This window comes from Gobio gobio (genome assembly GCF_949357685.1).
Source record: "Gobio gobio genome assembly, chromosome: 7".
NCBI classification, from domain to species: Eukaryota; Metazoa; Chordata; class Actinopteri; order Cypriniformes; family Gobionidae; genus Gobio; species Gobio gobio.
Window position 1 is genome coordinate 2,856,174 of NC_137103.1, and position 14,492 is coordinate 2,870,665.

At 41.7% G+C, this 14,492-nt stretch overlaps 1 protein-coding gene across 2 annotated transcripts in view; it reads right to left on the bottom strand.

Annotated features, from left to right (window-relative positions):
• The window catches only part of kif5aa (kinesin family member 5A, a), a 33,033-nt gene extending 23,576 nt beyond the window's left edge, over nt 1-9,457 (bottom strand). Inside the window, exons 1-10 of one of the 2 annotated variants that reach the window (XM_079821578.1) lie at nt 9,156-9,457; nt 8,201-8,288; nt 4,412-4,485; nt 4,078-4,182; nt 3,960-4,008; nt 3,820-3,875; nt 3,658-3,745; nt 3,454-3,578; nt 745-849; nt 512-660 (exon numbers count right to left, since the gene is read on the bottom strand). In XM_079821578.1, the coding sequence (XP_079677704.1) occupies nt 512-660; nt 745-849; nt 3,454-3,578; nt 3,658-3,745; nt 3,820-3,875; nt 3,960-4,008; nt 4,078-4,182; nt 4,412-4,485; nt 8,201-8,288; nt 9,156-9,284 (968 nt within the window). In that variant the 5' untranslated portion in view covers nt 9,285-9,457. The remainder of the gene's footprint in view (nt 1-511; nt 661-744; nt 850-3,453; nt 3,579-3,657; nt 3,746-3,819; nt 3,876-3,959; nt 4,009-4,077; nt 4,183-4,411; nt 4,486-8,200; nt 8,289-9,155) is intronic. The other variant, XM_079821577.1, reaches the window with a different exon arrangement.
• Nucleotides 9,458-14,492: the final 5,035 nt, after the last annotated feature.

Here is a 14,492-nt window from a genome sequence, read left to right on the forward strand (position 1 = left end):
ATTATTAAACACATTACTAGCTAATGTATTACTATTTATATCATTTATTTACTTTGATGGCTGACTGGTTGATGGTTTATGAACTTGTTCATAATGAGTTCACTGCGTTCATTGAAAGCTGAGCGATGTGTCTGTAGGCTTCTCTGATGGTCAATATTAATGAGAGTAAGAAAATGTAAAGATCTTTAACCAATATTTTTTAGAATATGCAGAATTATCTACCATTAATGATAAACGAAATCCTAACAGTCTATTGATGTATAGATATTCATTTCATACATGCTTGTGTATAACTACGGTTGGATACGCACAGGCAACATTCGAATATTCACAAAGCACGTTCACGCTTTATATATATAAGGAACCGGCCCCCGGGTGTGTCCACAACATCGAATCTGGCCCCCTTTTAAAAAAGTTTGGACACCCCTGAACTAAACCAAGGGAAGGAATTATTACAACGTGTGAACAAATTGTTGATTGGTGGCCCTGAGGTGAGTGTGATCTGAGGTACCGCTGTCCGAACATCAGCGTGGATTTGGTCTCTGCGTCGTTGTAGCTGGAGGGAGAGCAGCAGATGAACATGGTGGTGCGGCAGTTTCCTCCCAGAGAATCCTGCAGGATCCGCGTCATCTTACTGTCGCGGTACGGCACGTGGGTCTTCTGCTCACACACAGGAGGGACGTCCAGTGAGACCAAACACAGACGTGTGTGTGTGTGTGTGTGTGTGTGTGTGAGTGCACCTACCGTTCCTTCAGCCAGAGCAGAGATGACGTTTCCCAGAGAAGACAGAGATTTATTGATGTTTTTAGCCTCGTCCAGAACCGCTCCGGCCGCACCCGTCTTACTGACCTGTGAAGATACGACACAAGCTTCAGCTCGGACAGATCTTTCCAAGCCTTTCCCTGTGCATATCATATAGCCATAAGACATCAGTGAAGGTGAGTTTAACTCAGCTGATGGGGTCTGAACACATGCTGTAAACTCTTCAGGCTGTGTTCCTGTTTGTTTGCCTGGTTCAGGCTTGCGGGAAAGCTTGGCACACAGATAGAAGACAGTCTAAACTATCACCAGAGCAAATCTGGAGTCTCTGACTCAATCTCTCTAGCGCCACCGACTGTCCAAAGTGGCACTTACATCTGTGCTAATAACTTTTGCACCGTAAGGGCTAGAAACAAAATCCTTTGGTCCTTTGATTTCTTGGCCCAAGAATTCGATAAAGAGCACGCCAAAATGAACGTCTATATCTCCGCAGCGCTTTAGCGTATTCTGACCAAACTTGGTGTGTGTTACGACAATCATAACCTGAGGCGACCTGAAAAGTTTCAGCACAGTGCCACCTAGTGGTCATGAGCAGTGTTGGGGAAAGTTACTTTGAAAAGTAATGCATTACAATATTGCGTCACTCCCTTAAAAAGTAACTAATTGAGTTACTTAGTTACTTTTTAAGAAAAATTATGTGTTACGTTACTTTTGCGCTACTTTTTCTCACCTGGGCTGGGCTTGTTTTTGTTTTGTTTTTATAACAAAAAAAGTTATATTTTTGTGCAACGGTAAAGACCTCTTCATACCAAAATGTAAATAATGCGCCCCAGGCTGAGGTAAAAATGCAGATTCCCTCATGAACACTAGAGGGCGCAGCTCTGGATAATGGAGGAATAGGACGCAGGAGAAAAAAGTTTGACCAATAAAAACAAAAAATCTAGTAATTTTCATCATCAAAGGTCAGCAGCAAGACATTGGTAAATTAAATATAAAAGGTAGATTATGCATAAAAAAATTTTATTTAACATTTAATTATTGGAGGTTTGCATAGTACTCTGATTTAGCATTTGACTGATTTTATTCATTTTGAGGAGTACAAAGAACAGAGTACAGAGCTGTCAGTCAAATTAATGTGAAAAAGTAACTCAGATATTTTGTTGTAAATTTGAAAAGTAATGCGTTACTTTACTAGTTACTTGGAAAAAGTAATATTATTACGTTACTCAAGTTACTTGTATTGCGTTACCCCCAACACCGGTCAGGAGATACTAAAAAATGCGTATAACTTCTGAACAGTTTAGCCAAAAATCACAAAACTCTGTGCATTCGGTGCATCATGCCGAGTCATACGATAATATATATACCCAATATTCCCATATCGGCCATTTTGAAATTTGCAGTAATATGCTATATTTTCAGAACGCATTGGCGTATCGGTACAGAACTCGATATGTGTCTTCGAAGGCACCATGCGCTGATAGTTCTCAAAAAGTTTTGGGCCAGTGATGACATTTCTTAAAATGCTTATTACTATAGGCGTGGCCTTTAGAGACAGAACGCCCACACTGGGGGGGACAATCCAACCCTCTCCATTGATTTGTATTGCGTGAAGCGCCTCCTTGTCCTTTCGGACTTACAACAAAAACAGAACAATGTCTAAAAGCTGCTGTGTGACAGGCTGTACAGCAAACAAGATAAAAAACTCAGAACTAAGTTTTTATAAGCTACCAAACCATAACAGCCAGCCTTTAAGGAGACAAAAGTGGGCGCAGGCAGTAAGACGTGAAGCATCCGCATGAAGAATGGGTCAATTGTGGGATCCTGACACTCAGTGTGCAGTAAACATTGTGTGACTGTTAAGTCAAATATCCAAATGTCAGTTTTATATATTATATTTCAGCATATCCTGTTCCCCCCCAGTGGGCGTAGTTCTCAGAGTAATATGACATGTCTCAATTGCCTTTATCCACTTTTGTCTCCTTAAACGCTCATTTTTTGGGGTCGACAGCTTATAAACACTTAGTTTGGGGTTGTTTAGCTTGTTTCTGTACACCTCGTCACACAGAAACTTTTAGACATTGTTCTGTTTTATGTTATAAGTCAGAAATGACATGGAGACTGCTTCGCCCAATACAAAGTCAATGGAGACAGTTGGATTGTTCCCATTGGATTGTTGTCTCAATTGTAATGATCACAACGGGTCTTAATAGATTCCTTGGGTCATGCCCAGAACATAGATACCAATTTTGGCCAAACTTCCTGTCCGTCATATCTTTAAAAAACAACTTTTCCGAACTTCTCCTAGACCGTTTGTACGATTTTCACCAAATTTAAGTCTGATCATCTTAAGACCATGACAAAAAGTTATTGATTTTGTGTCTGCATTAACAAAGTTGAGGCATGATGCCAAGATGACTCTGAGGCTGTATCTCTGCAAGGCTTTGGCAGATTGACACCAAACTTGGCATGTGTCATTGTCACTTCACTCTGACCACAGCGCCACCTATTGGTCGAACAAGATAAAGCATTAAATCGCATTACTAGTGACTGTATTTATGATTTTTCAGCAAATGATCGTAACATGTCTTTAACTGCTCATTGTTGCAGTTGGTCTGACGCTCTCCCAACATTGATCCACATAAGAAAGCGAGTGGCACAGGTGTGTAGCGGCGACATGAGTGTGAACCAGACCTTCTCACTGCCAGCCAGATCCACCAGGTACAGCTTTCCGCAGAGTTTCTGCTCCGTCTCCACGTGCTCCTGCTTGATGTTGATCAGGAAGATGCTGTGACTGCGGGAGCTGTGCTCATTCATATCTGACGACAGAACAACAGCACATCACTCTTCGTTCTCAAGCACCCGTCACACGCATCTGAACTGAGTCTGAGCACTCACTGGTGACGGCCACGTGCCGGTTGGACTTCCCCTCGTCGATGACGTCCATGACCTCTTCCGGACTGGACACGAAGCGCTCAGTGCAGCCCTGCCAGCACACACTTCATTAGGACGGGTAGAAAGATTAACATTCTCACCACACATGAGTCTGTGATCAATCACCTTCACGTAGGGGACGCGGTTCTTATCCTCATGCACAGACAGGTTGGTCTTGGTGACTAGAGAGGGAAGAAACACAACCAGGAATACAAACACCACTGTAGTCGATTTGATACAATGCACTATTTTAGTGTCCTACAAACCGTCCAGAAGATCCCGGATCTTCTCCATGTAGATCTCGAAGTAGGACACCTGAGGAGAGCAGACAGCGGTTTAGAGAGTACACGCGGTCAGCTTCATCAGAGGACTTGTTCTCCGTACCTTGATGTGGAACTCCAGGTTCTCATCCATGGAGAAGATGTGGTTGAAGATGTCCTCTGCGATGCGGGGAATGATGCCCATCTGCTGCGGGTCGTGGAGGTTTCCCTGAAAAAATCACAGTACCTGAGTTCATCCTGGTCTGATCGAGCTGTGCTTCTAAACAAGTCAAGAGCTATATTTCTACAGTGCTTTTACAAACCAAAATGGTCTTTTTTAATGTAAAAACCAGGCAAGAACTCAAGTATTCAGGGTCCAAAATGGACTCTGTGCCACTCTTGACAATAGTGGTGGACCTAAAATAGTGTACTAATGTCAAAAGTGTAATCCATTGTACCTCCATGGTATGGGTCTTTCCAGATGAGGTTTGTCCATAGGCAAAGATGGTGCCGTTGTAACCGCCCAGCACATCTACACACACACACACACACACACACACACCATCACAGAACTGATGCAGCATCCTAAAGATGGGCTTGCACTATTAGACTGGCAAACATTATCCTTCAGTACAGATGTCATTAGGGGTGTGTGATGTATATCGTCTATGATAATATCGTGATTATTGATCTGACATTATCGAGTATTGAGTACAAATACACTGCGTGATTTACTCTATTATAATGATTTATAATACCCTTAAAATTCAAGGTGCAAACATATGAATGTCTTTTGTATTTATATCATTTAATATAGTTAATAAATATCACACTAAGAGTGCTGTTTTCTCCAAATATCAGCATGATTATAAATGTGATATTGATTTTATACAAATTCAATAAACAAGAAGTTAATATTAAGTGACTTACATTTTAGAGACACAATATTTCGGCAACGAAAATAGTTCAGACTGTTTTGAGTCTTTGAGTGACACAGCGGTGATTAGTTACTGAATAAACAAATCTGATAAATAAATGACTCAATGACTCACTCACAAGACTTCGTTCCTGAAGGAATCGGCCGCTTGAATGAATCGGTTGAGTGCATGATTCAATGACTCACTCATTACGACAGTCAAAAGCTTTGTTCATGAAAGAATCGGCCGTTTGAATGAATCGTTTGAGTGAATGATTTAAAGAGTCACTCATTAAGACAGTCAAATTCTTCGTTCCTCAATGAATCAGTTTGAATGAATCGTTGAATCTCAATGACTCACTCATTAAGTGAGTCAAATTCTTCGCTCCTGAATGAACGTTTGAATGAATTGTTTGAGTGAATGATTCAATGGCTGAATCCTAAATCCTTAAATAGGGCATTATTTGAGGGGACAGCCATTTGTAGTGGTGTCCGAAACCATGGTGGATGTTATTGAGTGCACTCATTCAATCCCACAATGCACCGCAATAACGACTGTACAGCCGATATACACACAGCGGCTGTCTGAATTCACTCACTCGTTTTCATTCACTCCTTCAAGTGAACTATATTAGTGGACTAAGTAGGGAATAGTGAATGAGGGTTTAGGGTGATTTTGGATTCAGTAAATGACTTACTCATTACGACTGAATTAATCAGTTTGAATGAATCAATTTGAATGAATCGGTTGAATCTCAATGACTCACTCATTACGACAGTCAAATGCTCCGTTACTGAATGAATTAGCCGTTTGAATGAATCGGTTGAATCTCAATGACTCACTCATTACGACAGTCAAATGCTTCGTTCCTGAATGAATTAGCCGTTTGAATGAATCATTTGAATCTCAATGACTCACTCATTACGACAGTCAAATGCTTTGTTCCTGAATGAATTAGCCGTTTGAATGAATCATTTGAATCTCAATGACTCACTCATTACGACAGTCAAATGCTCCGTTACTGAATGAATTAGCCGTTTGAATGAATCGGTTGAATCTCAATGACTCACTCATTACGACAGTCAAATGCTTCGTTCCTGAATGAATTAGCCGTTTGAATGAATCATTTGAATCTCAATGACTCACTCATTACGACAGTCAAATGCTCCGTTCCTGAATGAATCAGTTTAAATGAATCGTTTGAATCTCAATGACTCACTCATTACGACAGTCAAATGCTCCGTTCCTGAATGAATCAGCCTTTTGAATGAATCATTTGAATCTCAATGACTCACTCATTACGACAGTCAAATGCTTTGTTCCTGAATGAATTAGCCGTTTGAATGAATCATTTGAATCTCAATGACTCACTCATTACGACAGTCAAATGCTCCGTTACTGAATGAATTAGCCGTTTGAATGAATCGGTTGAATCTCAATGACTCACTCATTACGACAGTCAAATGCTTCGTTCCTGAATGAATTAGCCGTTTGAATGAATCATTTGAATCTCAATGACTCACTCATTACGACAGTCAAATGCTCCGTTCCTGAATGAATCAGTTTGAATGAATCGTTTGAATCTCAATGACTCACTCATTACGACAGTCAAATGCTCCGTTCCTGAATGAATCAGCCGTTTGAATGAATCATTTGAATCTCAATGACTCACTCATTACGACAGTCAAATGCTTTGTTCCTGAATGAATTAGCCGTTTGAATGAATCATTTGAATCTCAATGACTCACTCATTACGACAGTCAAATGCTCCGTTACTGAATGAATTAGCCGTTTGAATGAATCGGTTGAATCTCAATGACTCACTCATTACGACAGTCAAATGCTCCGTTCCTGAATGAATTAGCCGTTTGAATGAATCATTTGAATCTCAATGACTCACTCATTACGACAGTCAAATGCTCCATTACTGAATGAATCAGTTTGAAAGAATCGTTTGAATCTCAATGACTCACTCATTACGACAGTCAAATGCTCCGTTGCTGAATGAATTAGCCGTTTGAATGAATCGGTTGAATCTCAATGACTCACTCATTACGACAGTCAAATGCTTCGTTCCTGAATGAATTAGCCGTTTGAATGAATCATTTGAATCTCAATGACTCACTCATTACGACAGTCAAATGCTCCGTTACTGAATGAATCAGTTTGAAAGAATCGTTTGAATCTCAATGACTCAATCATTACGACAGTCAAATGCTCCGTTCCTGAATGAATCAGCCTTTTGAATGAATCATTTGAATCTCAATGACTCACTCATTACGACAGTCAAATGCTTTGTTCCTGAATGAATTAGCCGTTTGAATGAATCATTTGAATCTCAATGACTCACTCATTACGACAGTCAAATGCTCCGTTACTGAATGAATTAGCCGTTTGAATGAATCGGTTGAATCTCAATGACTCACTCATTACGACAGTCAAATGCTTCGTTCCTGAATGAATTAGCCGTTTGAATGAATCATTTGAATCTCAATGACTCACTCATTACGACAGTCAAATGCTCCGTTCCTGAATGAATCAGTTTGAATGAATCGTTTGAATCTCAATGACTCACTCATTACGACAGTCAAATGCTCCGTTACTGAATGAATTAGCCGTTTGAATGAATCGGTTGAATCTCAATGACTCACTCATTACGACAGTCAAATGCTTCGTTCCTGAATGAATTAGCCGTTTGAATGAATCATTTGAATCTCAATGACTCACTCATTACGACAGTCAAATGCTCCGTTCCTGAATGAATCAGCCTTTTGGAAAGAATCGATTGACTCTCAATGACTCACTTATTAACAAAGATTTGCCACCTACACCTACACTTAATTTCACATTTAGAGTATATTTTCAATGTTTACATAATTTCTGATATCAATATTTAAGGTTGTATGATGTTTAAAACACCAGCACATTATTTCTGCATGTGGTTAAACTCATTCATGTCTGTGTAAATGATCTAAATCCACTTCAGATGATGGATTATGATGATTCAGATATAATTACGGCCCTATTGTGTCTTATATTAGTATTTAATTGATTGATTAAATGTAAGAATTAGGCACAAAAGATGATGCATACATTTACTTAAGTAAAAACGTCTTTATAAAGGTAAAAATCAGAGTAAAGTAATTGGGAAAGATGATTTCTGAGTGGTCCAGACCTATTGTCTAATTATCATATTGATAAAGTCCCAGTTAATATGGGGATATATTGTCAATATCACACACACCCCTGGATGTGATCAGCGCTGCTCTGGTCATGAAATAAGCCATATTCTCATATTCTCATATTCATGGTCATATATCATAGACTGACCTTTGACGATCTGCTTGGCACAGGTGTTGTACACCTGCTCCTGAGTGGTGTTGGTGGGAAACACACGGTCGAAGGCGAACGACTTGCCCTGCAGACACACACACACACACACACACACACACACACACACACACACACACACACAGTGACGTCATTGTTTGGACTCAGATATTGATTAAACCACCAATCACGTCACAGGATGCAGAACAGACCATCTCTGATTCAGCTGCTTTCACTATCTTCACTTTAGATAGTCAGATAAATATGAATAATGCCCATCAGCCACTCCCTGCATTCATTCACGCTCAACACCGGTCATAATCTTACGCTATATCTGTGCCAACAGCCAATATACATCCTACAGCTCAAAATTATACATTTCTCTGTTATGCCTAAAAGTCATTAGGATATTAAGATCATGTTCCATGACGATATTCCAACCCTAAATATATCATAAATGTATTATTAGTAGTGATATGCTTTACTAAGGACAACTTTAAAGGAGATTTTCACCCTCAGATTCCAGATTTGCAAATATTTCAACCAAATATTGTCCTATAATCACAAATCATACATCAATAATGCAATTTATTCAGCTTTCATCTGACATATACATCTCAATTTCACAAAATGACCCTTAGGATTGCTTTTGTGGTCCTGGGTCGCATATGTTTACTTTAGATTAGTCAAAAAATATGAATAAAAAGCCTCCGTTCCATCCTCAGCCACTCCCTCGTTCATATATATGGTTATATTTGTGAAGTAATAATGGACTGAGGGCATCTGTTGTGCTCTCTCAGACTAGGCCTCCAGCCTCTATTTGTGCTGACGTCATTCTGCCGCGGTCGCGCGCACCATCATTCGTCTGATGGTTTAATCTAGCCCTGTGTGTGTTATTCCTGCTGTGAGTGTGTGTGTGTGTGTGTGTGAGTGTGTGTGAGAGAGGTGATGTTACCCCGATGATGACAGTGTCGTCCCCCTGGAAGGTCGGCAGGAATCGGTCTCCGCGCAGGATCTCGGCCTGATTGAGAGGCCGGAAGCGACAGAGCACTTTAATATTACACTCAGCTGCGGGGTCCGTCATGATCTCAGAGGATAGCGGGTTGATATGAGAACAGAAGCGGTGTGTGTGCGAGTGTGTGTTGTGTTCTGCAGGCGTCGAGCTCGCTGTCCTTGCTGTTGCTGTCCGGGAGGCTTGTGCTGCGGATGCTGTGCGTGCGCGTGCCCGTGAAGGATGCTGCTGTTGTCATGAGGGATGCGGAGGCAGGGCGTGTCCGCTGGACCACTCGCGCAGATGGGCGGGGCTCCGCGCTCACGTCATCATCTTCATATTCTTCCCTTCACTGCTTATTCTCGCTTAAACGCATCCGTGTCAGGCTTCTCGTGTTATTATTCAGATTTAATCATACATGTGTGTAATCTCCGCTCTGCTGGAGCAGAATATGAGCCCGCTGTCACGTGATGTCTGTGACTTTCCTCAGCGCTGCTCAGGATGGACCAATCACAGCCGGGGTCCGGATTATTCTGGCATTTTATTGACAGATATTGACTTTCATTTGGGCCGTTTTTATTTATATTTTAATCAGTTAAAACTAGAAACGATTATAATTTACAGAGTGCATATTATATGTGTGTCTCCACTAAAATCAAATATATGTCATGTGTGTGTGTGTGTGTGTGTGTGTGTGTGTGTGTGTGTGTGTGTGTGTGTGTGTGTGTGTGTGTGTGTGTGTGTGTGTGTGTGTGTGTGTGTGTGTGTGTGTGTGTGTGTGTGTGTGTGTGTGTGTGTGGACTGGTAATCATCACGTTATGGGGACAAAATGTCCCCACAAAGATAGCAATATCCTCATCCTTGTGGGGACATTTTTAGGTCCCCATGAGGAAAACATCTTATAAATCAGACTAAGTGATGTTTTTTGAAAATGTAAAATTGCAGAATGTCTCCTGTGAGGGTTAGGTTTAGGGGCAGGGGCAGTGTAGGGGATAGAATATACGGTATGTACGGTATAAAAACCATTACGCCTATGGAAAGTCCCCATAAAAGATGAAAACACTACATGTGTGTGTGTGTGTGTGTGTGTGTGTGTGTGTGTGTGTGTGTGTGTGTGTGTGTGTGTGTGTGTGTGTGTGTGTGTGTGTGTGTGTGTGTGTGTGTGTGTGTGTGTGTGTGTGTGTTTGTTTTTGTGAAATATCAGGACACAAATGTGTATAATGTATAAGTGTATAATACATGGGTATTACAAAAAGAGGGTGAAATATGAGGACGTTCCCCATGTCCTCACTTTTCAAAATGCTTATAAATCACACAGAACAAGTTTTTTTTCACAGAAAGTGAACTGCACAGTCTCCTGTGAGGGCTAGGTTTAGGGGCAGGGGCAGTGTGTGTGTGTGTGTGTGTGTGTGTGTGTGTGTGTGTGTGTGTGTGTGTGTGTGTGTGTGTGTGTGTGTGTGTGTGTGTGTGTGTGTGTGTGTGTGTGTGTGTGAGGGGTAGGTTTAGGGTCAGTGTCAGGGGATAGAAAATACGGTTTGTACGGTATAAAAACCATTACGCCTATGGAATGTCCTCATATTTCACAAAAACAAACGTGTGTGTATGTGTGTGTGTGTGTGTGTGTGTGTGTGTGTGTGTGTGTGTGTGTGTGTGTGCAGAAACCAACATCAAGTGGGGGCTCCAGGTAAAATTAATCAATGAGCCCCTTCTAAAAATGTTTGTGTTAATATATCCATGTGTTTTTATGATTAATAATGACTGTTTTGGTCATTTTGTGTTGAAATTATGTAATGAAATGTAATTATTTAGGCCCTATAGTTCTTGAAACATCAGCTGTGCCAACTTTTTTTGCATGAGCAGTTTCAGGTAAAATGGGCCAGTCAAACTGCAAAGCGAAATAGTCATTTATCATCAATTTTAATTCTAAAACACAATTGCTTATACAGCCACATAACATGTTAACTGCATTAAACAAACATATTCATATGTGCTATTAAAAACACATTTTGGGTGCAAACCCACACATTCAAATGTCCAATTAAAAAAGTCAATTTTGGAACAGCATAGATCAATGAACTGGTGTCAGTGGTGAAACAAAAAAGTTTTCAAACACAGAGACCATTCTCTTCAGCACAACTCTCCTGAAAGCAGGCAGAACAGGATCACATTTGACCCTTTCCTCAGTAGGCTTAGGATCATTTGGGTCACCATATGATGTTTTATAAACAAACTTCGGGAGAAGCACGTTCAGATAATCGACACAGGTGGAGAGCACTCAGCTAATCAACAATAGAGGTATATATACTCTCAGCATTCCTACCTACGTTTTTTTTTGACAGTTCTCAGCAACCCTTCCACCACCCTCATTCTGTATGCCGTTTGCTATGGACATTGTCTGAGTCTTTCTTCTCCACAGCAAATGTCTGAAGGGCAGACAGGGCTTCCACAATCTCTGGCAGCTGGTAACGTACCACCTGTATTATTAGAAAAGACACTAGAGTCGTGGATCACTTTGAACACATGTGGATCAATCTTTATTCTTCCTATAATTTCTCCATCACGTCTCACATCATACTTTCTCCCCCACTGCCCCCTAGAGCCTATATGCAGGAACTGCTTAACATGCAGAATTACAGATCTACAACCCCAAATCAGAAAAAGTTGGGACAGTATGGAAAACGCAAATAAAAAAAAAAGAAGTGATTTCTAAATTTACTTTGACTTGTATTTCATTGCAGACAATCTGAACACAAAATATTTCATGTTTTGTCTGGTCAACTTCATGTCATTTGTAAATATGCATCCTTTCCTGTCATTCAGACCTGCAACACATTTCAAAAAAAGTTGGGACAGTAGAGCATTTACCACTTTGTAATGTTGCCATTCCTTTTCACAACACTTAAAAGACGTTTAGGGACTGAAGACACCAAGTGATGAAGTGTCTCAGGTGTAATTTTGTCCATTTCTTCCTGCAAACAAGTCTTAAGGTGGGCAACAGTACGGGGTCTTCCACACATTCTCTATTGGAGACAGGTCGGGACTGAGGCAGGCCAGTCAAGTACCCGAACCCTCTTCCTCCACAGCCAGGACTGCAGAATGTGTGCAGAATGTGGTTTTGCATCGTCTTGTTGAAATATGCATGGACGTCCCTGGAAAAGATGTCTTCTTGAAGGCAGCATATAATGCTCCAAAATCTCGATGTACTTTTCAGCATTAATGGTGCCTTCACAGAAGTGCAAGTTACCTTTGCCAAGGGCACTGACACAACCCCATACCATGACACACCCTGGCTTTTGGACTTGTTGCTGGTAACAGTCTGGATGATCCTTTTCTTCTTTGGTCTGGAGCACACGGCGTCCATTCCTCCCAAAAAATACCTCAAATACTGATTCATCTGACCACAGTACATGTTTCCACTGTGTGATGGTTCATCCCAGATGCCTCGAGCCCAGAGAAGTCGACGGCGCTTCTGGACACTGTTAAAGGGCATATTGCAGGTAAAAAAAAATTCGAGATTAATATATAACCTTGTATGAAAATACCATATGAAAAGGTAGTGCAGGATTTAAAATGTTTTAAAAAGACATAAGAGCACAAATTTAGTAGATAAAGTGGCCATTTCGTTGGCCGCTTGGAAAAAGCGTTTTTTTTTCAACATCGCGTCATATTCCGTCACGAGAGGGAGTGGTTCGCCGAGCTCTGCATTGGCTCAGTGCAGAATAGGTTGGTATTCAGTAGAGTCTGTGTATTTTCGGTAGTTTTTCTATTCCAATTTATCATTGTCATGGTAAATTATTATCCAGCCTGTCAGGGCATCGAGTCCACAGGTTTCCTAAGAAAAAAAAGTTAGGAATTCTGCATGGTGGCGTTTTGTGCAGGTGAAGAAACAGGACTTCCCTTCACGCATCTGCTTCAAAACACACGGTGGTGTGTATAGTGCTTTAGACCGAAGGATTATCATCCCGGCGATATGATGGAGTCAAACATTGTTATACTCATGTAAGGCCGGCTACACACTGGCTTGCGTGACGTGAGCGTGGCGTTTTCTATCTGTAGACCGGCTACACACTGCAAGCGTGGCGTTTCTGTTGCGTTTCAGCAGCGTGTTGCGTTTTCTGTGTCTTTGCACACCAGAAGCGTGTCTGACGCGGCGCCGCTGCTGCTAGGTGACGTAGTGGAAGGCCTATACTTCATGTTAAACATAAAATATATAAATAAATATTTATATAAATATATAGCATACAGCAAAGACAACGTCAGCACTCGGCAGTATTGACGGCCGAATAGGCTACAAAATATTTTGTTCTGCATTGGCAGGTGCAATATTTGAAAATCGATATTATATAAAAAAAATTTAATTACAATTATATCTGCATTTATGTCAAAGAGACTTTCAAACATAAAAATGTCATTTATTAATATGTATTCGTGTCAAAATGACAAACAGCTTTTCCTATTCTATTTTGCCTGGAAACGCTTCCAACAATCTTGCGTGTCGCATCGGTTCTATTTCTAGCATGTGCTTTCGGCGCGGCTCGTGTGTAGCCTAAGGATGAATAAACATCCACACGCGATGCTTCTTTGCCGTCGTGTTTACATTAATGAATACAAAGTATGTACATTAACACAAATGAATACAGTCTCACACTTTTTCGAAAAAAAGTTCTGAATTATGTGATATTTTATTCATGCCATGTATGCACATTCAAGTTCACTCAAATGCATACTCATAACGTCATATACATCCTCACACTAACGGTGAATCGGCACGAAATAAACCCATAATACAGAATTAATGAATAAAGGATAAACACAATAACACAACGTGCTGTCTGTGGTTCGGCGGCCGGCGGGAGATGTGACGGTCCCGGATCCGGCGGGAGATGTGACGGTCCCGCATCCGGCGGGAGATGTGACGGTCCCGCATCCGGCGGGAGATGTGACGTCCCGGATCCGGCGGGAAATGTGACGGTCCCGCATCCGGCGGGAGATGTGACGGTCCCGCATCCGGCGGGAGATGTGACGGTCCCGGATCCGGCGGGAGATGTGACGGTCCCGGATCCGGCGGGAAATGTGACGGTCCCGCATCCGGCGGGAGATGTGACGGTCCCGCATCCGGCGGGAGATGTGACGGTCCCGGATCGGGAGATGTGACGGTCCCGGATCGGGAGATGTGACGGTCCCGCATCCGGCGGGAGATGTGACGGTCCCGCATCCGGCGGGAGATGTGACGGTCCCGCATCCGGCGGGAGATGTGACGGTCCCGCATCCGGCGGGAGATGTGACGTCCCGGATCCGGCG